At 42.6% G+C, this 22,130-nt stretch overlaps 1 protein-coding gene across 4 annotated transcripts in view; it reads right to left on the bottom strand.

The window, feature by feature from the left end:
* The window catches only part of slit1a (slit homolog 1a (Drosophila)), an 85,546-nt gene that overhangs the window by 25,750 nt on the left and 37,666 nt on the right, over window positions 1-22,130 (bottom strand). For all 4 annotated transcript variants that reach the window (XM_084948910.1, XM_084948912.1, XM_084948911.1 and 1 more), the window contains exons 5-9: window positions 10,108-10,179; window positions 9,206-9,277; window positions 8,131-8,202; window positions 7,190-7,353; window positions 3,226-3,373 (exon numbers count right to left, since the gene is read on the bottom strand). In XM_084948910.1, the coding sequence (XP_084805036.1) occupies window positions 3,226-3,373; window positions 7,190-7,353; window positions 8,131-8,202; window positions 9,206-9,277; window positions 10,108-10,179 (528 nt within the window). The remainder of the gene's footprint in view (window positions 1-3,225; window positions 3,374-7,189; window positions 7,354-8,130; window positions 8,203-9,205; window positions 9,278-10,107; window positions 10,180-22,130) is intronic.

The raw sequence follows: 22,130 nt of genomic DNA, 5'->3' as shown, positions 1-22,130 counted from the left end.
GGGCCCAGAGGGAGCCAGCTGCAAGCCTGTCTGGTTGGTCTACCATTCTGCCTCCCAGCAGAGGGGCTGCAGACCATGAGGCATGGGCCTGCGGTGGGCGGGCGGTTACGGCAGAATCTAAAAATCATTAAGATGCTATTTGTCACCGCAGGGAAATGAGAAATATTTAAAAATCTGCAAAACTCTTTGGCCAAAGGATGGCTGTTGATAGATTTAACCATCACCTTCTTAAGTATGTGACTTCTTGGCGTCCACAGGATTTAATTACTCCGTTAGAGGCATTTCAGATTTACTACATGCCTCTTAGGCCTTCTGCATTGCTATGTTTATTTCTATCCATGGGGGGTAAATGTTTTGTTGGGACATTAGCCACAACAGTTAACAGTTTGGGGTTTCCACATTTTTTTTGGGGTAATCAAGAATCTTTCCCCTTCAAAAGGAGTGGCCTTTAAGGAGAGATATAGAAATCCAACTGACATTCTCAGGATAGCAGTGATTCCAGACCACAGATTCCTGTGGTGGACATGCTCTCTCTGTCTGTTTTTGTCTGAATGTCCCAGCGAGTCTGTGGATTTAGAGAGGAGTGACAGCACTGTGGTTCCTCTGCCCTCACCATGCGGCAGAGTGGTGGGCCAAGTGGCTTTAGCGCCTTCTCTCATCAACCAGTCTGTCTGACTGGTCCAAACCAGTCTGGCACTCTACATGATGTTTGTATGTGTATGTATACGTCTGCTGTGTATAAGCATGCCTACATGCTGTGGTATCCCGGTGTGTTTCTCTGAGCCAGACAAGGATATACACACACTGCCTGCCTGACAACTTTTAAGCTCTCGCATTGTCACTCCTTCCAGATCAATATGTGGAAGCGACTTAATCCCTGCAATCAACACAGGAGCTACTCCGTCCAATTGGCAGACAGGAAAAAAATAAGATAGAATCTCTCAGAGTTGCCAGTGGACAGATGATCAATGGTTCGCATCCAATTTATCAGGCTCAACATTTGTATGTGTGTCTGAGTGTGTGTGCGTTCTCTTGTTTGTATCAGTCTAATCAATGTTCTTCATCCTTTTCATTAGGGCCTGGGCATGGTTTTCATTAAGGGGAAACACATTATGCCTTTGGGTATTCACCCAGTGAGTGCGTGAGTAAGAAGTAGATGGCAGAGCCATAGCGGTGTGGATGAAAGGCAGGGGGGAGAATTTTATGGCAGCATTCACTCATTGCAGACGGGGACTATGGCGCATAATAATCTGTTGTGGTAGCGTTCAGGCTAACTGGGCCTGGTTTCACAAGACAGAGGACCAGAAACCAGCTCACATCCTCGGCAGCCATAAACACAACACTGGCATTCATTAGGGTAAAACGGGGCAGAGAGGTTCGCAATCCTCCGATTTGTACATAATGAGAGCAGCATGCGTGTGTGTTCGTGAGTTACAGAGGGCCTCATTAACAAGGTATTAGGCTAGCCTTGATATCTAGCAGCCGCCCTTGCTGTAATTGCAACTGATTTTATAATGAACTTCAAGCACAGATCAAACCTGCTGCACCAAGTTACAGAACGGACCACCGCCTCAACCCCCTCCTTTTTAGTTATTTGGCGTTGATTTGTTTCCTTGAAATCCGGCAATGGGGGGAGAGAGGGAGGGAGGACAGAGTGAAATGTAGTGATAAAAAAAAAATGAAGAGAGGAGGAGACACGGGTACAGGAAAGAAAATTGTGGGAATTAAACCTGTAAGGTAAGGCCCTGATGGGCAGGACAGAATAGGCACAATATAACAGAGTGATTTACCTTTGTGGTCTTGTAAAAGATGAGTCAGAGCATAGTAGAGTTTATTAGCAGAACACAGTAAAGCACCAATTAGATGTGAAGGGCAGGGAAGGTTTTAACATGGCCTAACCCATCTGCTATCCAGATAGACTCCACTCTCTATAAAACATGTGCATGATAGAGCTATCCTTCAGAAGCTTCCCTGGTCACCCATTAGTGCAGCTCACTGGTTATTAGTCTCATAGATCATATCAGTGTGTATGATATCCCACTTGTGGAACATTACAACTGGAGGGCATGCTGAGGAGGTCTACAAACCATAAAACATTGCAAAACTGCATCTCAATTTTTCCATGTTTTACAGTTTGTAGACCAGGACTAAAGATCAGGCTGAATTAATTATATCCCAAAAGTAAAAATGCAAGATGCCTGAAGCCTAGCTTTTAGAAATGTCTCTGTATTTCTTGGGTGGTCATTTAATTAGACAAGAACAAGAAGTGTGGACCAGCATGTCCAAATTAGGAAATTCAGAACGCCACTGCACTAGAAATGGGTCAGGGTTGTTGGGGAACATGGGATCTGTGACTTCCATGGTAGCTGGGTATTTATAAACAGACCCCATGGGGAGGAGGAGACCTAGAAACTTGCTGTGTCCTCCTAACGACACACATGCTCCTTGGAAGAACATGCAATGCGACCGCTGGCTTGCTCCCTTCATCCTCCTTTTTTCTCACCATGCATAAATCACAATGTTGCAGTGCCACTTCATATAGATTGCTGCGAGTGGCATGAAAGCCTGACAAAGAGAATTAAAAAAGACTCGTTTGAAAAGTCTAGCCATGCATTCCTAGGAATTACAGTATCCTGGGCCGTAAACAGTTAATACTCAGACAGATGTTGGAGGGCTGATAAACTGAGGGAGGGATGTTAGTAAAGCACTCGCATGTGGTTCACAGCCATCTGAGCTGATAAGAGCATGCAGTTTCAATCTACAGTCGACCGTAAGACTGTATGTGTCGTTCTCAGTGCACAGTAAAATGATAAATGCCCTGCCAGGTGATTCATGCTGAAAAAACTAACCCAGAAAAGCATGCGTACATAAAACAAGCATGCTCATATCTCCCCCGGCCTTGTGAAACCCCTACAATTAAAGAAAATGTTGACTGATGCAAAGAGAATTAAATTAAGAATGTTAAGAATTTTTGAGGAGTTTATAATGAATCTTTTCCATGTCAGTCACTCGTCCATGAAAACACTCTGCAAAGAATTATGGACATTTGTGATAGCTGCAGTGCAGCAGTCATGAAAAATGTATATTTCTAAAGTTTTCAGGCGGTATCAGATTTTGCACTTATTATTTTTCAGACACAGATGGTTTTTATTTGAAGACTGTTTTTTCTTTTGTAAAAGCTTTTTTTTGTCACATGTTTGATAAAGAAAGAAGTAGTGCGCTCACATTTCAGCCATGCTCTCAGGCAGGTTTGCTGGGATGGCAGTCAGACCTTTTCCTCTACAGTCCACGATGTTGTTACTGCAGGTACACATGGCAGGACAAGAGCCTCCACCAGTGCTGCAAGGCTGCGGGCTTGAAGACTCCTGGTGTCCTGAAGAGACAATCAGAGGGAACGATATGCATAAAAGAGAGGAATGTGGAGCTGCTACAGGTGTGTGAGCACAGGTGAATTTTTTGGTTTCAGGATAACAAGATGTAATGGATGTAATTGCTGGAGATCTTTCTGTGGTGATATAAAGCCCCTCGTGCTCCTAATTGAGGCTCAAACTCTTATGCGGCTGCTCAAGTCATCAAGCCTTTGTGTTTTATAAGCTGAATTGCAAATGAACACGCATTCCTAGGGATGAATAAAACAAATAAAAGAAAAAGACTTACATAGCTTTTAGAATCAGTGGGTAAGAAACTAGGTTATATATCAAAGCAGTGCCGAAGTAGATATAGGGGAGAGAAAGCGCTTGAATGAGCTGGAGTGGCAATTGAAGGGCTCCCAATAACATCCATTGATCTCTTTGCAAATATTCCTCCTGAGTCTGCGTTCTCTGGGAAGAACTGATGCCATTCTGCACATTCAGCTTTACAACCCCCCACCTCTCCACTTCTAAAAAGCTTCAACTTTTTAATTTGCATACAGAGCACACGACCCGTCATACTGTCTCTAGATACCTGTTCAAATAGCTATGGCACTGTCAACAGTGTGGTGAAGAGCAGGCGCTTGCGCTGCCAGTACAGCGTGTTTGGTGTGTGCGTACAAGATGTGTGTACGCAAGTCTAACCCAGATAAAATGAATAAAACAGACTTTTAAATGGCCTCATTTACACAGCATTACTAATCCAAGTTTCAAACCATGAATATTTGATCGCGTTCCTATCTATCGCTCAGCTTGTGTGGAAAAATGTTGGCGAGAGAGCCAAGTGGGAGTAGGCATTCAGCGAGAGGAAGACAGAGTGAGTGATGGTGAAAGTCGGTGACAGAGAAAGCATAACTCCAGAATCATTATGGTTTACCATAAAATTACTGGCGCGAGCGTTTGGACCATTTAGCTAATAAGACATGTTTAAGGTCAGACTTCATACATCTGGTCAATCATAATCAATTACCTGATGGGACGGAATGCTTCGACACATCTGGGAATCAAGTCAGCGCTTATCATCGCGAGTGTGACACTGGTACAGTCCCTCAGCACATGCGATATGAGGCACTGTGATCAGAGGACGGCAGAGGTTTGACAGATCTGGGATCAGGTGTAGGGCAGAGAAAAACTCCCTTCTGATCCAACATGGCATATCTGACAGGCCTGGGATCAGGGGGAGTGCAGAGCACAGCTGGAGCGCCCTTAACAATGACAGCTCTGTGACAGGTACACTTGAGGTGAAGCTGTTTGATGTTTGCTCCTCCCCTGTTTTTTTTTTTTCCTGCCTATCCCCCATTATCTCTCCAATTCGCCTTCTCTGCTACCCAGTTACCTTCCCATTGCCCTTCTTGTATTTGCTTTCCTTCTTCCAGGTGGAGCAGTTTTCCCCTGCTCCACCTGTACTTTCAGACTCCCTTTTAACATCCTCATTTTCAGCCTCTTTATCACTGCAAGCCATTAGCTTCTGTCCATGTGCTCACAAGTCTTGATATTTAACTCCCCTCCATCACTGGCCTCTTCCCATTTGTCTCCTCTGCAGTTTCCCATTTTTATAGGGTAATTCCTGTTTCACACTACAAGAGCTGTATTGTATTCAACCCTGAAGCAATTTATTATTAATTATTCATCTCAAACACAATATTTTTACTTTTGTATTATATTGTGAGAGCAGTTATGCGGTAGAATTAGTCATCCATTTTTTGTCATATAGAGCATGATGTTGGCACAAGAACCTTTTAACTTTGGGTTTGATCTGCTGCAAACGATCATGGGAGTTATGCGTAATGTTTGGTTTGAATAAAACAACACACAGAAAACCCCATTAAGACAAACGGGAGTAACTGTATCCTAAAGCAGAAACTGACGCTTGTGTAATTGGCTACAGCTAAGGGGAAAAAAGATTTTCAGCCAGATTTCAAACCTAAAAACCTTTTTGAAAGAAACAAAATTGTTTGGAGAACAGAAAATGCATCTCACTGCAGAAATTTGTGAGATAACGCAAATGAGTGACTGGTTTTGCACAGGAGTCCCTTCAAGCATTTAGAAAGTAAAGAAGGAGTGTTTATTCTGCAAATGTTGTTTAAAATCCAATTTTCACCTGGATTTAGTACTTTTTAAAGCCGCTTTTCCATTTTTTTAATCATTAAGTATTGGTATACAGCACACAGCAATGTTTTTTTTAAACTGTTAAAGAATGACCCCATTTTTAAAGGGGACTGATGATAAATCACTGCCTGGAAAAATATTTTTCCTCAAAGCGAAGCAGTAAATGTGTTACTCTGCTCATTACAGGCAAAAATTTACAATACAGTGGTGCTTTCCAGCCTAAAACTGGGACTGAAAGAAAGTGAGTCATAACACAGGGTGCTGCAGAATTTCATCATATTTCGAATCGATGAATAACACACTGTACCCCGTTTTCCTTCTCCTGCCTCTCATAACAGCAACACGCCTCGCTTCTCCATCTTCTTTTCTTCCAACACAGCGCCACCCCGCCCCAAATCCCCCGCAGGTGGCCTGGCCTGGTCACAGCTCACACTAAATACACGCACAACCACACAGTGCTGAACATCAAAAATACTAACCCCCCCCCCAAAAAAAAACAGGAGTATGTGTGTATATGCGTGTGCCAGCGAGCCAGTCCCTAATGAGTCCTTCACAGGGAGTTCAACTTCTGGTCACTCATCCTCTCAAGAAGAAACTGGGAGTATGTGTTTGTGTGTGTGCATCACTGTGTACTTACACACACAAATACATAGTAGCGCTAGATTTCCTGCTGGTGTTAGCAGGCACAAAAACGATCAGCTATTGACACTCTCAAAAAAAAGAAAAAAAAATCAATGTTTGTCTGTCCACAACACTCCTTCTAACTTTTTTAGGTATTTTAACACAACAGCAGCTTATATGTATGCTACATGAACTACAGCTCTCCATCATTCGAGACCTCAACTTTCTGTATCAGTATCCTATCAGAAACCAAATTTCCCTGACACCCCCTGCTCCCCTTTCGTATCTGGAATCGTTACACTCCCACGCTTTGAGTCTCTTTCCCTGGGCGATGAATAGTTAATGATCTGTGCTGTCACGCCGTATGGCTGTGTAAAAATCACAACCCATGGAGAGAGAGAGAGACAGAGAGAGGTACACACACACACACAAGCGTAGACACAAACACCCCTCGCAGCTGGCGTTGCAAGTGAGATGGCCTTGTGGGGAGTGGAGGTTCTCATGCTGTTTTTCCATTGTCCGGATATGATAACCCCAATGCACGGCATGACACACCCACATGCACATGCTCTCTCTGTCTCTCCCACACACACGTGCACGCGCACGCACACACATGCGCACACACCGCAAAAGAAATAGTGATTTCAAAGCCACGATTATCCTTGTGCTAGAAGGTGAGAAGCTATAAATAATGACAAATCGAGGAGAGAGGGTCTACTGTCAATGGGGGCAGCCATCGCTCCAGCTGTGCGCTGGGCATTTTCCTTGCAACAGCGCCAGCTCCTCAAGAGGTGGGCACCCATGCAAAGGCCAGAAGAGAGCATGGGGTTGCCAAGTTATCATGTGGCTGCCAGGTGAATACACACTGAAACAAAAACACAGGATACTTCCTGTGTTTTTGTGTCAGTGTGACCAGGGGAGCGTAAAAGATTTACTCCACAGGGAGACGTTGTCATAAAGAACCATTTTGTTTGCTGCCTTTTGCACAAAAAAAACTTTTATAAAATGCATTGTTTGCTGGTCAAAAGTTTATTGTAAATGTATCTTACCTGAGCAGCTGAATTCATGCTTCTGTACTTCTGCCACATTAAGTCCTCTGAGCTCAGGAGGGGCAGTGCATTGTGTGAATAAGCCAATTGTAGGCCTCTGCCTGAGCCATTGGGCCAACCACGCCAGGTGACAGTCACAGTGCAGATTGTTCGAGTGGAGACGGCTGTTAAATGAGAGGGGAAAAAAAAAGAAAAGTTGATTGATTGAAGAAGTTTTCCTTTTCTGTCTAAAATACCACAAGCTGAAGACATAAATAGCATAAAACGTGTCTATTCTTTCCTACAACTCATCACATCCAATCGCTGTGGCAAAACACAAATGATACACTGCACGGATGATTATAAATGACACTTTCTAAAAAAGAGGAACACTAAAGAGGTCTTTTCTAAACCTACTCCAAACACTGCATTCCTGCAGTGCTGTGCCTGTCCAGAATAACTCTTGCCGTGGTGAGGTGGACCTCTGGAGCATGTGTGTTAACTCGCAAACCCATGTGTGCAGACACATGGTGTGCACACAAACAGAAAAGCCATATAATACTACCCCACTGGGAGCCTAAAATGTCACCGCAAGAGCAGTGGAGTCACGGTCCAGAGTTTCAGCAGGCATAATTGTTTTAATTTGTGCATAATTTCAGATTTAGTAATCACATACAATGCACAATAGACTTGTGGGGCTATTTGTGTCTATCTGGGCCAGTTGTTGTCTTTAGATGGAGGGAATAATGGCCCCTGGCATTGCTACAGACCCTTCTGTGGTACTCTGTGGTTATGGCTGCCACCCAACATTGACTGGAATGACAGAACCTGTCTACTCCCATTGGAATCACACAGGACTCAGCCCTTTCTCTGCTTTGCCTGTTTGTGTGTGGAATATTGTTTTATTTTTATGGGAAATATCTCCGGATCAGTAGAAAAGTGGTGGGATTTGTGAGACTTACAAAGTCCGTAGTTTGGGCATGTGGTTGAAGCTAGAGACGGGGATGCTGCTGATGTTGTTGTTGTTCAGCGTTCTGTGAAAAAGAAAACAAGACTTTAGCATCAGTAAACTTTTTGGAATCAGTTCTCTTCTGTTCCGTCTCTTTGAAACTCTCGCCCTGTCTCTCTTTCTTCTCGTGGCCTATCAGGAGTCTAGCACCTTATTCCTCGCAGATGCAGACATTCATGCATGCAAATATGCACAGGCAAGCTCACAGTCCTGATCACAACACTTTCATCGAACTCTGGGCATCAGCTGCAGAAAGAGAATTGGGTCATTTCAATCAGCCTAATAACCCTTTGCAATATTTCAACCTGCTACCCCCTTTCAACGCAAGCTGTCCTCCTCCCCCCACGAAACCTATAAATACAGACCCTATCAAAACAACCCCCTATCCCTGCTTGTACCACTGTGACAACCCTACGACTATTTCCTTCATGTCATGACAGCAGCTGTCACTTTTTTCAAACCCTTCATACACAAACACACATGCAAAACAGCCTTTCACTATCAAAATAGCAAGCCTGTCAAAGTGCCCTCGTCCCCCTGCCTGAACTGTAAGTCTAAATTGTTTCAGGTGGAGAGCTCTAACAGAGACCGCTTGGACACTTTAGACAAGGGATGATTAATTGAATGTTCAAAAACTGCTAAGCATGGTCACCAATGCATGGAGGATTGAGTGCTAACTTGAATAGGATTCTTTTTTTTTTTTTTGTAAAATGGTAGGAACCCCCAAATGTCAGATGGCCTGCCCAGAAGTGGGTGATGTGTAGATGGAGGTGAAGTGGTGGGCGGGCGGGGGGGTGTTAATGTGATCGAAGGGAACACTGCTGTCAACTGTGACTTAATGAAGCTTGGTCTCCATGATGCTGGCCCCCCTCGTGAGGCCCACAGGGGGGTATTTTAGTATAAGCCAGGCCTGTGCTTTGTTAGTTATGCTTATTAGCGAGGCCAAAACAATGTCTTAATTTAACTAAGTGCTTTAATGGAACAATAGAGGGCTGGGTTGGATGAATAGCATCACTTCAGATACTTACAGCACTTCCAAGCCTCTCAGAGCTCTGAAGGCTCCGTCCTCTATGCAGCTGATGTGGTTTTTATCCAGCTGGCTGCAGATCACACACAAGAGAGAGCCTTTGTTACACGAGGCACATACAGTAAACAATCTTTCCGCTTCCCTATAGGCTATTTGTAATCATGGGTACAGTGAGCAGAACACTGATGGATTGTGGTAAATCAATACTGGTTTAGTCATCTCAGCTCTTGTAACCCCAAGAGTAGCACTTCACTAATTGTTTATCTGCATCGATACACCTCATAAATCTACAGTATGTGTCCGTGCGAAGATGCAAATCAGTGTTGCTACAAGACGCCTTTGGGGAGCTCTGTGTGTGTGTGTGTGTGTGTGTGTGTGTGTGTGTGTGTGTGTGTGTGTGTGTGTGTGTGTGTGTGTGTGTGTGTGTGTGTGTGTGAGCGTGTGTGAGGTAGTTAGTCTACTTAATCAGTGTGATGCACAGTCTGCTGAAATTACACATACCGACATGTACATAATGTTTTGCGGTTACCAAAGGCCATTAACCCGACTGGATAAATATTGGAAATGTTCATTTACAGTAGCTTGTAATATAATAATTTATTCTGTATAATCTTGCTTGACTCTTCATTGACTTGCCATAACTGCAATGTTAGAATCATGTTAATAACTAATTAACCAGTTATCTTTATACTTCCTTAAGCGACTTTTAATCACTTAACTGTTTCCATGTATTTTTCAGTTTGTAAATGTGGTTACTTTCAGATGTTGCTAGACTTTTTGGTTGCACTCATCATAACCTCATAACTTTTTTAAGCTTCTATAGACCAATCCTTATTTAATAATGAAGCTAACTGTTCATTGCAGGGCAGAGCACATTTACCCTGGAAAGAGTGAGGTACTCACAGGTTTTTGATGTCTGTAGCTCCCCTGAAAGCTTTTCTGGGAATGGACTGGATGTAGTTCTCGCTCAGATCTCTGCGGAGACAATAAGAAGGCATCAGTTAGAGACAATCCATCCTCGATTATCGCTTTGGTTTGGTCTTTTTTAGTTTGAGAGGATGTGTGTCCAATATAACTCAATTTCGGAAGCAATGTTAACATGTTCCAGCAATTTCCTCTGTGAACCTTTCACTTCTAGTGTTTAAGCATGCTTTGCTAGCAGCAGGAATCAAACTCTATTCAGTGTTGCTCTTTCTTTTAACACACTCAATGGTGCAGAACAGGAACGCTATGGGCATTTTTTTTCCTTCTGCCAACACCCTTAGGTGTGATACTGCATGGCCAACTCATTCATAATGAAGATGTTATTTTTTTTGTTGTTGGCTGTATTATTCAATGTTCACTCAGGCTATAATTTGTTCACTGTGCCCTGACCATGCACTGGTGTGAGGCACCAGTTCACAGACAGTTGGGCAGACAGACAGCTGGGCAGCGACCAATGAGATGTTGTTGGTGTTCCCGCAGTAGCACAAAGAGTATTTTTTTCCCATATAATATTTGGTGTGTGTGTGAGTGTGTGTGTGTGTGATAATCGACCCGAACAGAGAGAAGAGCAGTATTTGAAGCACAAGACCTATTTTAATTGGCACAGTATTTTGCCTATTGTTTAAATTGTGAGCTAACCTGACTCAGAAAGCATGTAACCATCTTCTGTACATACTCTACTCAGGGAAACTCTTGGCTGATACCAGAGAGGCTCCTGCCTCATGCAAGGAAGGCTCCCACAGCCCGGACAGATGTAAACAGAGCACTTATGGTCACCCACAGAAGGGCTAAGGCACAACACCAGAATCAGACTTTGATGACTCCTGCTTAGTTAATGTTCATGCGCACCACAGCATGCAATCCTCTGATGCACACAACAAATATCCACGCTAAAACCCCCATGGGGTAATGCTAAAATGAGTTCCCAAGACACACAGGCTCACATAGTGTCCCCACTGGGTGATGCTTTCCAGAATGTTCCCGGGAATGAATATCGCACAGACATTGTTTCGGCAGGATACAAAAGAGGGGAGTAAAACGCATTACAGCGGTTGTGTTGCTCAATCCATCTAATGAATGGGTGGTTGTTTCTTTACGGTACAGCAAAAATTAAAAGAGTACTATGCAGGCCACTGCAAATACACCACAATTAAAATGGAATTTGTGTGTTTGATTCCATGGCATAAAATATTGAGGTCAGATTGAATTGTGGCAGTCTACTCTGACTCGTAGGGTCTTGCCCCGTGTTTACAGTCTTGTTCCATTAAAAGACGGCATTAAATGATGTTGCATGGGAATGACCGTGTTAGGGGCACTTTTATTTAGCGGATAAAGGAACAAATAAGCAGCCCTTTATATGGCTGCTATTCTGAACACACAAAAACCTGACGAGCATGTACAGATGTGCAAATGAAACACACACGTCGCTGGCTCGCGTTCAGACAGAACATAAATATTCCATCTAGTGGCACATTCTAATTTTATCCTGTGAGGTTTCTGAGTTACATTCTCTCGGAAGATCTGTATAACATCTGCTTTCATTGAGATATAGGGCATCACAGTTAGCAGGCAATTTAGGCAATTACACAACAATAATCTAGCTATTCTGTCAGTCTGCCATATTTTGCAGGATCATATCCCAAACACCAAACCGGCTTCGTGTCTCCTAACTAGCAAGCATGAGAGCCAGAACGGTTGTGCTCCCTCCAGCTCCTTTGTTGTTCTCTTGGCAAAACAGCATGAGTGAAGAAATGAAAGCTGAGTCAGTCTGGCACCCGGGCTGAATTGGTGCCGCTTATCAAAGGAGGTCTACCTGGACCTGAACTCTAATTACTAATTAGTCCCCTCACCTTCTCTTCACCTTTCTACAACAAAAGAAAACCACCAACACACAAAAGATGTCTCTTTTGTGATCTTCTGCATACATTTGGTTAATGACTTCTTGCCCCTGGACATATGAGGATATCTTTTCTCTGTGTGGTGGTTGTATGTGTGTGTTCACTCCCAGGCTCCAATGGGAAATTTCAACAAATTGCTGTGCTCAGGCGGCATTAAATGCCGGAGGCAGTAGGTGCTGGGAGAGGAAGAAAGACATAAATATGGGGACAGGCATGAGAAAAGGATGGAAAGCTCTGATGATATGAGGACAATCCCATTTTTGTAAGTAGTAAAATGATAGCTCTAGGGTGAACTCGTCAATCCTGCTAGCATGCTAAAACACAATTGGTTAGAGTGATCTATAGACTACCAATTATGGTGCTGTTTGACTGGATTTGGTGCTGAGGTCGTGGGAGGTCACTTTAAAAATATAAGTCTATTCTGGGACAATGTGCACCCCCCCTCAAAAAAAAACATGACAACTATAAATGATGCTATCTATAGTGCCAGAAAATCTCATTTACTTATACTGCTTTTGTCCCTTTGCATGTTTCTTTCTCTCCCTTTGTCACATCTAACACAATAATCACAGTGGTCATGGTTTGGAGTCTGAAGTCTTCTGTATTCTATAAGGATTTATCGACGGGTTAAACTCCTACAGGAGCCAGAACAATATTAAATTTAGCAACTCGACATTTCTGCATTTACACATTCCTAAAATGGCAAACAGGACATTTCTGTGGGAGACCATAGTGTATTTTACATAGTCTGTGGTTGCCCCTCACTGGTATTTTCTAAACTTGGCTCCAACTGTGTTGCTGCTGAGAACTTTGACATCTCTGATTAGTTGATTTCAGTCGAGCTGATTTCAGGGAAGCACTGATCCATTCAAAAACAGACATGATTATATGACAACAGTCACCACAAATAGAGATAATGGTCACCATGGTGTTTGACACAAAATCTAGTGACAGTAAATCTAATGTTAAAGCCTTTTAGCAAATACCACGACAGTGCATCACTTGTGCAGCAGCCCAGAGATAATTCAGAACTCATCTTGGCAAAGGAACCACTTCCATCTTCTTTGTGCCTTGTTTCTTCATGAAATCATCTTGGATTTGAGTGTCTGGCCAGCGCATATGTTTTAAAATGTGAATCTGTGTACCGCATCAGACTTATCTAACCTCAGAGTCAGATAGTGGATTGTAGGAGCAGATAAAGTCAGGAGACGAAGGAGAAGCGGTTATAACCTCTGGGCTTCATGACACTCGCAGAGCTCTGTTCGGGGTAGAAGAAACCACCAGAGCTTTGCAGCAGTCGCCACTGCCCAGACTCCTTCCATGCACTCATTACAATGCGTTGAAGAATATCCCGAGGCAGTCCCTCAGCCTCTACTCCAAGCCCAGGCCTCCATGCATTTTACAGATTGCTGCAATAATGTTAGACCTACAACTTTTTCTTTCCTTATTTCCTGCACGCAGCATGCCTTTTTTTCATCATAGGTGTGTGATCCAACGCTTGAGTGAATAAGAGTGAGTGTTCAAAAGAGCCAAAACCTGGTATACATTTACCTTAATGCACTACATACCATGCAAGTGGGCAGTTAGTTCATTAATGTACCCCTGGCTCTTTCTGGGTGACGTTGCTCACAGTTCATTCCCATTGTTGCCGTAATGTTGCGGTAACACACATGTTTTCAGGTGTGTCTTCGCTGTATGAACTACAGTCTCTAATATACTGCGGTCAAGCTTTTTAAGGTTTCACTTATTCAGGACCTCAAACAATCTTATTGTTTAATCAGTGTAAATTGCTCTGATAATAAACTTAGCTACTGATATGCTGGTTTACAAGAATCCCCGCAGAGTCTATATCTGAAATAATTAGCTATGTTATCAGACATAGCTCAAGGCGCCTGGTCTGAAGATTAGCTCCACGCTGAAGGTAATGTCTGGTTCCTGTCTGATTCACATCATTAACCTCTGATCTCTATCTCAGTACACTACACTAACACTGTACACACCTTCATGATACACATACCTACTATGGTTTCATGTTAATATACGGATCAAAACGGCAGCATAAAGACACGCTGTGACCCTTTTAATTCTTTAATCATTGTTTGTGACGGCAAAATGAATATCTAGGGATGCTGAAGCAGTTCAGCCACTTAATTAAAAACAAAGTATAAAGTTTCAGGCATTTCAGCTTTTGCATTTAAATTTTTCACTAAAACTCAAGGAAGCTACATGTTCACATGGTAGCAACTTGATAATCACAAGGTAGTCGGATTTATTTCATCTATTTTGCTCTATATGGGATCATGAAAGCTTCTTTGAGCTGATCCCTTGTCATGTTTGATTTGGCAGAGTTTTACACTTGATGCTCTTGCTGACACATCCCAAAAGGGAATTAGTGTCTCTGTCTGGAATGGAAGAAGAAACCTTTTGCTTGCTAAGCCAGTGCGTTAACCACTACACTACGGTGGCACCGCCCTGTAGGGGACCATAATTACCCAAATGAACATTATGCTGTATTAAAGGTAGCTTTTTAAACCAATAACTCACCAAGAGAGTGTTGCACTAAATCAACTGCGAAGTAGTGTTATATCTCATAAACCTCTATTAAGTTGGGCCTCTTTCGGAAATCCCTGAAGTTGCCCTCTTATGATCATGAGGAAGAAAGCAAGTTTAAGGCACATCTGCATTGGCTTCACTTTTAAGGCAGTCCAGCTTTTATACACATTTTGTGGCTGACACCTGCAAAGCTTCAGGATATTTGGTGTGGGCGTAATTTATATCTCGTAATGACCTTTACGCACATAGAAATATTTGCACACGAGCTTACATGTGAAAACAAATAACTGCCTCTGTCATACACCGAAAGATTTCTTAGTTTCCGACTTTGTGCCTCCACATTTGGCTGTCAAAAGCTTTGATACATGGGAGGATAAATCCTATTTAGGATATGTTAGTTTTAAAGCTTTTTCTTAGGAGAAATTTCAACTGCCTTTTAAGAAGATGTGTGCACTCTGTCGACTTCATTGATGCCTTCTACAGCTGCTGGTCACTATTAACACTTTACTTTTCTGTATACTTTTTCTTAAACATTCTCAAGGTGAACTCAGGTTGTTTTTGAAAGAGATATTCTCAAAAATACGCAATGAAATAAATACATCTTATTTGTTTGTTTGCTTTTCACTGCTGCATAACTTGGGGAAAACCAGCTATTTTCGAAACGCTGTCACATGTATGAAAGTGTGGGTAAATGTAGACCACTTCCCATCAATGTCACGGTTCTGGGTCAGTTTGACCCAGTATTTTGAGTTGTTATGTTTTGGTGTGTTTTTGCATTTTGGATTCTTTTCTTATTATGATGATTATGACTCTATGTTTCAGTTATTCTTGTTTAGGGATTAGTTCGTAGGTTTTTGTGTTCTCATGTTTATTGCAGGTTTAGTTCAGTGTCTAGTCTGTCTCTCTGTGTCGTGTCTGCGTTTTTGTTTAGTGGTGTCTTGTTTCCTGTTTTACTCTGAAGGTTCATGTTCCTGTCTTATGTCAGTGTTTCTAGCTTTGTCCCCCCTGTCTCATTAGGTCTTGTTCCTCCCAGCTGTGTTCCCCTTCTGTCTCTAATTCCTTGATGACTTCCTCAGTGTATTTAAGCCCAGTGTGTCTTTGTGTCAGTGTCAGATCGTCTGTTATCCTCACCTCGTATTTTCGTAGTTTCCCTTATTGTGACACTGTGTTTCATAGCCTGCTTAGTTACTCTGTATTTATAGTTGTTCCATAGTTCCTTCACAGAGTGTCTTAGCCTTTTTAGTTTACACAGTGTTCTCTGTCTTCTTAGTTTTCTCAGTTTCAGTGTTCCCTAGTGTTTTTGTCATGCCTTCAGCCACAATAAAGGCTTGCCTTATTTTGGAAATCTAGTTCTGTCTCCACCGTGTCTGCTCTTGGGTCTACCTCATTCTTCACACTGGCGCACCCCGCCGTAACAATCAAGAGATGAGATTTGTTTGGGTGATAGCTCTTTTAAATTTCACAGGCAAAGAAAATCACTTAAATGCTCTTTTTTTCAAAGGCCAGCAACTGAGTAATGCAGAAAGGGATGAAGATTTCCTGTTGCTGCTTCACAGCCTTTCGCCCTTATTTCATCACTCTCTCTTCAGTCCACCTCTTCCTGCATTGTTCTTTTACAAAGAGTTATACAGTCAAGCTACGAAAACATTTCAACCTATTTTAAAAATATCACAGTCAATGAAAAGAAGTTCCTGATCCATTTATTACTAATTAAATTTTATGGCAATTATAAATAGAGTATCTCTCTAAAAGACTTCCCTCTATGGTCCCTGTGTAAGTGCATTTATTTTAGGCCGGGTGTTTGTTTTCTCAAGAGCTCGACTAGATTACATGATAAGAAAATGTTTACCCTTGCCAAATGCTCTTAATTTTATTCTACCATTTAAAGAGGGAGAAAAAGACAGAGGGGGAATGTGTCTGATTACTTACTCATTAAGAGAGTTAATGAGGTGTATGAGAGCTGTTAAAAGAATGGCAGTGTGCTGCCACTAAATGCTAACTACTTTCTTCCTCCCTGCATGGTAAAAACCCACAAGTAGACACACATATAAACAGCCACATAAACAAACTGGGGCTTCAAAAAGAAGTCATTGCACGTGGAAATGTACCAACAAATGAGTCAAGATACAACTGCAAATAGAGAGCAATGCTTTCAGATAGAGAAACTAAGCCAAACATACACAAACTGTTTATGTCTACATATCATTTATTCCTCTGTCAGGGGCATAATTACCTAAATGTTTATTAGCAATTAAAGTGAAGGCCTGGGATTCAAACTGAGATGAGAAAAAAATAGAACTTAAGGAAATTTTGCAGGTGACTTTAATGTCGATACTCTTTTTTTGGACCAGAGACTTAACCTGGTAAAATCCCAGGAACAACACAAGGAAGTGGCAGGCAAGCCACAAAAGGTGACTATGATTTTAAAAAGTTTAATTAAGCATGGTGGCACGGTGGTTAGCACTGTTGACCTGTCCAGGGTGTACCCCGCCTCTCGCCCTATGACAGCTGGGATAGGCTCCAGCGCCCCCCGCGACCCTGAAAAGGATAAGGATGGATGGATGGATGGATGAACCTTGAAGTTTGAAAGGTGTTACATTTTGACAATTATCAGCACTCAGAGGCCACAACACACAAAAATAAAGCAAAATATAAGAAAGGTAAGTCTGAAGAGTCATGAGTCCATTTTTGAGCTTAACAAACATGCCTTGTGTGTTGAAGACATAAACAAAAACTTTAATGTGCTGACACGCTTTGTGTACTGTATGTGTAGACATGTCTTTGGTTGAGCTGAAAGAGAACAAAAATGAGTGAAGGTGTATGTGTGTGGGGGGATAACATAAAGACAATGAGGTGAGAAAGCACATAGATCGAGTCTGCAGGGCCTTTGGACCCTCGCCAAAAACACAGGCATGAACATGTGAATTTGTGTGGCCAGGAGAGAGTGACTGAGAGTGACTGAGTGTTCCTGTGTGCGGCCAAGACTGTCTCTGCCTTCCTTCTCACCCTCACACCCTCCCCCAATCCTGCTCTCTCCACACCTTCACGTCTTGCTTCCCTTCCGGCTAAAATAAATGATAAACATGCCTCTTAGCCGTGCCTCCCTTCACTTTCTCCCTGCTGTCTGACCTCAGTGTTTCGTGCCTCCGCAACGGAGTAAGTGCAATCTGGACGAGCGAGCCAGACACCACCACTATCATCATCATCGTGATTACCATTATCATCTGCAGGTCAAAACACCGTCTTAACGTCTTAAAATCTTTCATTCATGCTCACACAAATTATCATGCACACGCGCACAGATGTGGTACACTAGCATGCTCGGTGTGTAAGGTGCCTCTCTCATCCCTTTGTGGTGGAGAAAGGAGGAGAGAGCTTAGTGGGAGGAGGACTGGTAAGCAGGGACGGAAAAATCGCTTCTTTTACAAAGAGAAGAATAACGAGGCTGCTTTAGGAATACTCTTACACAAAAACCCAAGAGAGAAAGTCTTGCTTCCCTACTCTTTCTCTCTCTTCTTGGACTAAATATAGGCCATACAAAGAATCACAATGAAAAACAAATACTGGACTAATACTGAATGCAGCACATTTCAGTGGCATCTGTTTGTCTTTGTTGTCTTTGTTTTACTTTGAAAGCTAATGTCAACTAAAACTAGTACAAACAGGCAGGGAAAATAATTGATTGGAGCTACGTATCACTTCCCCCTTTCCTCCGCAGTGTCACTTTCTCTATTTATTTATATGGACTGCAGGAAATATGTCATTGAGTAGCATTATCTCATTTCCAGCAGGCCAGTTGGACTGACATAGCAGCCTTCTTGTTTATAACTTTAACCCTCTAAAGTCTTGCACTTCTGCACATGCTGAAAGAGGGGAAAGGGAGGCCATTGTGGACGCATCTGGGGAGAGTTTATGATTTATTCTGATGCTGAAAAATAGAGCTAGCCTAACACGCTCTGTCTCTCTCCTTCCCCTCACTCTCACAACACACATGCATACACACACTTCCTCAAACTGTCTCTTTTCGATGGGACCTAAAGGGGATTTCATGGATGGACTCCGCTCTAATCATCTGCAGCTCACCAACCAATGAGAAACACACAGCGCTCCCAGACTGGAAAACTCAACAACCACCAAGAGAAAACACAATGTCAGTGGAACTTATCAAGTCCACATGATGGCTGACACACACACACTGAGACTCAAGACAGAGCTAGTTTAACTGTTATCCACATCTCTTCTTTCACTGTGAATGATTCATGATGTCTGTGTGTATTTGCAGGCTTAAAAGTCCCATATGACCGCACACATGTGGCTGCGTGCTCTGCTGCCACCCATGAAGCAAGTTAAAGGGTTTCTATAGCAAGAACGAGGGAGAAAATCTATACTTGGTCAGGGCTCTAGATTCACCCTAATTTCCCCCTACCATTATGTCTGCTTGAGTTTCTGAGTGTGTCCAAGCCTTTCATTGGCAGTCAGGCTGAATGATGGACCAGGGCTGAGCAGCATCGATCATGACAAACGCTTACAGGCACTATCAACAGACAGCGGGGTGTACGATAGCGATGCTTTGCACAGGGGCACAGCCAAGCCCTGTCTCCATCCATCATGCTGTCTACCTGCTGGACAATAGGAGAACAATGTGAGAAGAACAGAGGAAAAGCCAGGAGGGTGAGGTAGAACCACCTCTCAACAGGTCCATTATCACTCCTATTACCTATCTGTGCATTAGCCAGCGGGCTCGCTCCAAGCCAGAAATAATCATCTCCATCTCTCAGAATAGCCTGGAAATCATTTTACTAGATTGGACTAATGTTTTACACAGAGCCAGGGTGGGAGTAAAAGGGAAGGAGACAGCCATTTAGAAAAACAACAAAGTCAATCCGGTTGGCCTGTCTCACTCTCCCTTTATCACACACACATGAGCCTGTGCGCGCACACACACTGTGTGGTCTTGCTAAACTAGTTAAAGATGCCTCTTTGTGGATGGCTGGCTACCTAGAAAGTGGAAAACTGATCCCGAAGATCGGATGACAGCTTTTCCTGGAAGCGCTGGTCTGAGGTCAGTGTTATTGAGCCACTGTGATGACAGATCCACCGCACCTAACCACAGGCAGCTGATACCAGATCAGAGGACTGTCACAAAGATACACATTCAGGAGCTATTTCAATCAACACAAAAACAGCAAGCTTCAAGAGGTCTAATTGACTCCATGCAAAGACGATAACATTTTCGGAAGACTGAGAATAGAAAAAAAAGGCATGAACCAGAGGAGAGTAGATTTGATGAATGCTGACCAAAATGAACCCCTGCATAAATCACCTCCTAGTTTCCTCTGGATTTCTCTAAAGAATTTTTATACACCCTCGTCTATTCTCTAGAGTGACTGAAATCGAGAGTGAGATCTCCCAGTCATTACTTTAAGCATTTACAGTTGCCATCACACATGGAAAGTATCGCAAAAGGAGACGAGAGGACTAAGCCAGAGGGAAGGTGAGCAGAGTAGCTACCTTTACGTTGTGCTTGTTCTCCCTCCAAATCCCTCTGAAAGCTCAACTTAAAAACAGCCCAAAGGTACATGCCTAGATATACAAAGTCAAGGACGCAGAGTCTAAACAGACTTCATTAAAATGGAAACCTGCACGCTGTCCATTTAACCCATCTCGCTACTTAATGGCTACACAGTTACTTCTCTAAACTTTTAATCATTTTAAATATATTTGTATTACTAATTTAAATGGTTACATTTCGCAGGTGTGCACTGTATTAAATATAACCCATGCCGTTAAATACACATTATGATGTTTAGGGGAAAAACAGGCACTGAGTGGGAGGCAGTTGTTCCATAACACAGAGGACAGGAGAAGTGATGGAACAATAAAGACTGCAGACTCTGGCTCACCGTGATGTATGAGACAGGTGCATTATGGCTGACATCAAGTCAACAGTTCTCCCTGGGCATGCTGTATATCACCTTATCTTTAAGAGGACACACTCACATGCACACAAACACACACTCCAAGGCATACACATGTACAGTGCTTTGACTTCCATGCACAAAATATCCCAAGGCAGCAAGACAACAATGTAATCAGCAGTAAGTCAGGGGTCTCATCCTGATGTTTCTGCACCGAGTAATCCACAAAGCACACAACATAGGCACTCGGGGTTAGCCAAAGGCAAGATCACCAAGTGTACACAACACATTTTCACAAATTTAAGGTGGAATTAGAGTCGTGCATGGTAATATTCATGGTAATAAGTTCGTCCAGTGTAGAGTTGTTGTTAGAATTATTGGTTACAGGCGTTCTAATGTCCTGACATCAGGCTTGCATCTTGATAATCATGACTTCATTCAGAGATGCCCACGATAAAGGTTTTCTTACTAAAGTATAGTTCTTACTACTGAAAGATGTTTGCCAATAAAAAGGAAAAACTGAGGATTTCTTTTATTTAATGTCTCCACAGTCATCAGTCTCTAGCAGCATCAGAAACTTGGATGAGAAAAATAAAAAGCTCTCAGTGCAGCATTTTGCCACAGCCTTGGTTTGTTACATATCTGAGGAGTAAAATGGGTATGACAAGGCCTACTCAAGACAATCTATAGGCCCACTCTGTGTGTAGACATCATTTCTGTTTGCTTTTCTGACTAGAAAAAAGACCCAGAAAGAAAACTTTTCAAACATCTAGAGGCAAAAGCATACACTTATTCTCCTAATTTACCCTAACGATGAAGTAATACAGCACAGATGCCCAGAGTAAGTACACTGGATACATATAACACAATAACACCTGGGTGAGTTTCAGGTCAGAGCTACTCAGGGACTTTCCATCTCCTTCTGCTCAGACTGCACTGCCTGTCCCAGACATCTTATTACATAAGTAAAAAGCTAAAGGTTAACCACTGGTCAGCTAGCACTGTTTCTGTGTATGTGTGTGTGTATGAAGAGATCTGAGGAGGCGATATTTCCATTCTATGACAGATGTGTGTGTGTGTGTGTGTGTGTGTGTGTGTGTGTGTGTGTGTGTGTGTGTGTGTGTGTGCGTGTGTGTGTCAGGGGTCAGCAGAGGTATTCATAGAGGTATGAATAAATAACTGCAGGTTCTCTGAGACTATGGAAATCTTTCATGAATATAACATGAGGCAGTCAGGACCCCAAATGGCTGTAGTCACAAATCAGCAATGCACACACACAGATGCACAAAGTCTATCAAACTAAATGTAAAATATACATCAAAAATGTGATGTTGTTTTTTCTTTCTCTTTTGATTCAGCTTTCAACTTCACAGCTTCTTCTGTGTCTTTTGAATTATACTGATCCTTGAGGTGATTTTGTTCAATTAATAGTTTGTTTTGATGTCCGTTTGAATTCATGCCGACCTTTTTTTTCTTGGGCTCATAAGGGGTTTTGCAAACACCCTTTGGAAAGCTGGGATTAAAACTGCAGTCAGAGTGCCTCAAAGCCTCTGGGCTTTCATTTTCATTTCTA

The sequence above is a fragment of the Perissodus microlepis genome, chromosome 13 (genome assembly GCF_051167445.1).
Source record: "Perissodus microlepis isolate ML-2025 ecotype Zambia chromosome 13, ASM5116744v1, whole genome shotgun sequence".
Lineage (NCBI taxonomy): Eukaryota > Metazoa > Chordata > Actinopteri > Cichliformes > Cichlidae > Perissodus > Perissodus microlepis.
Note: the sequence above shows the minus strand (reverse complement) of the source record. Positions and strands in the feature narration are given on the sequence as shown.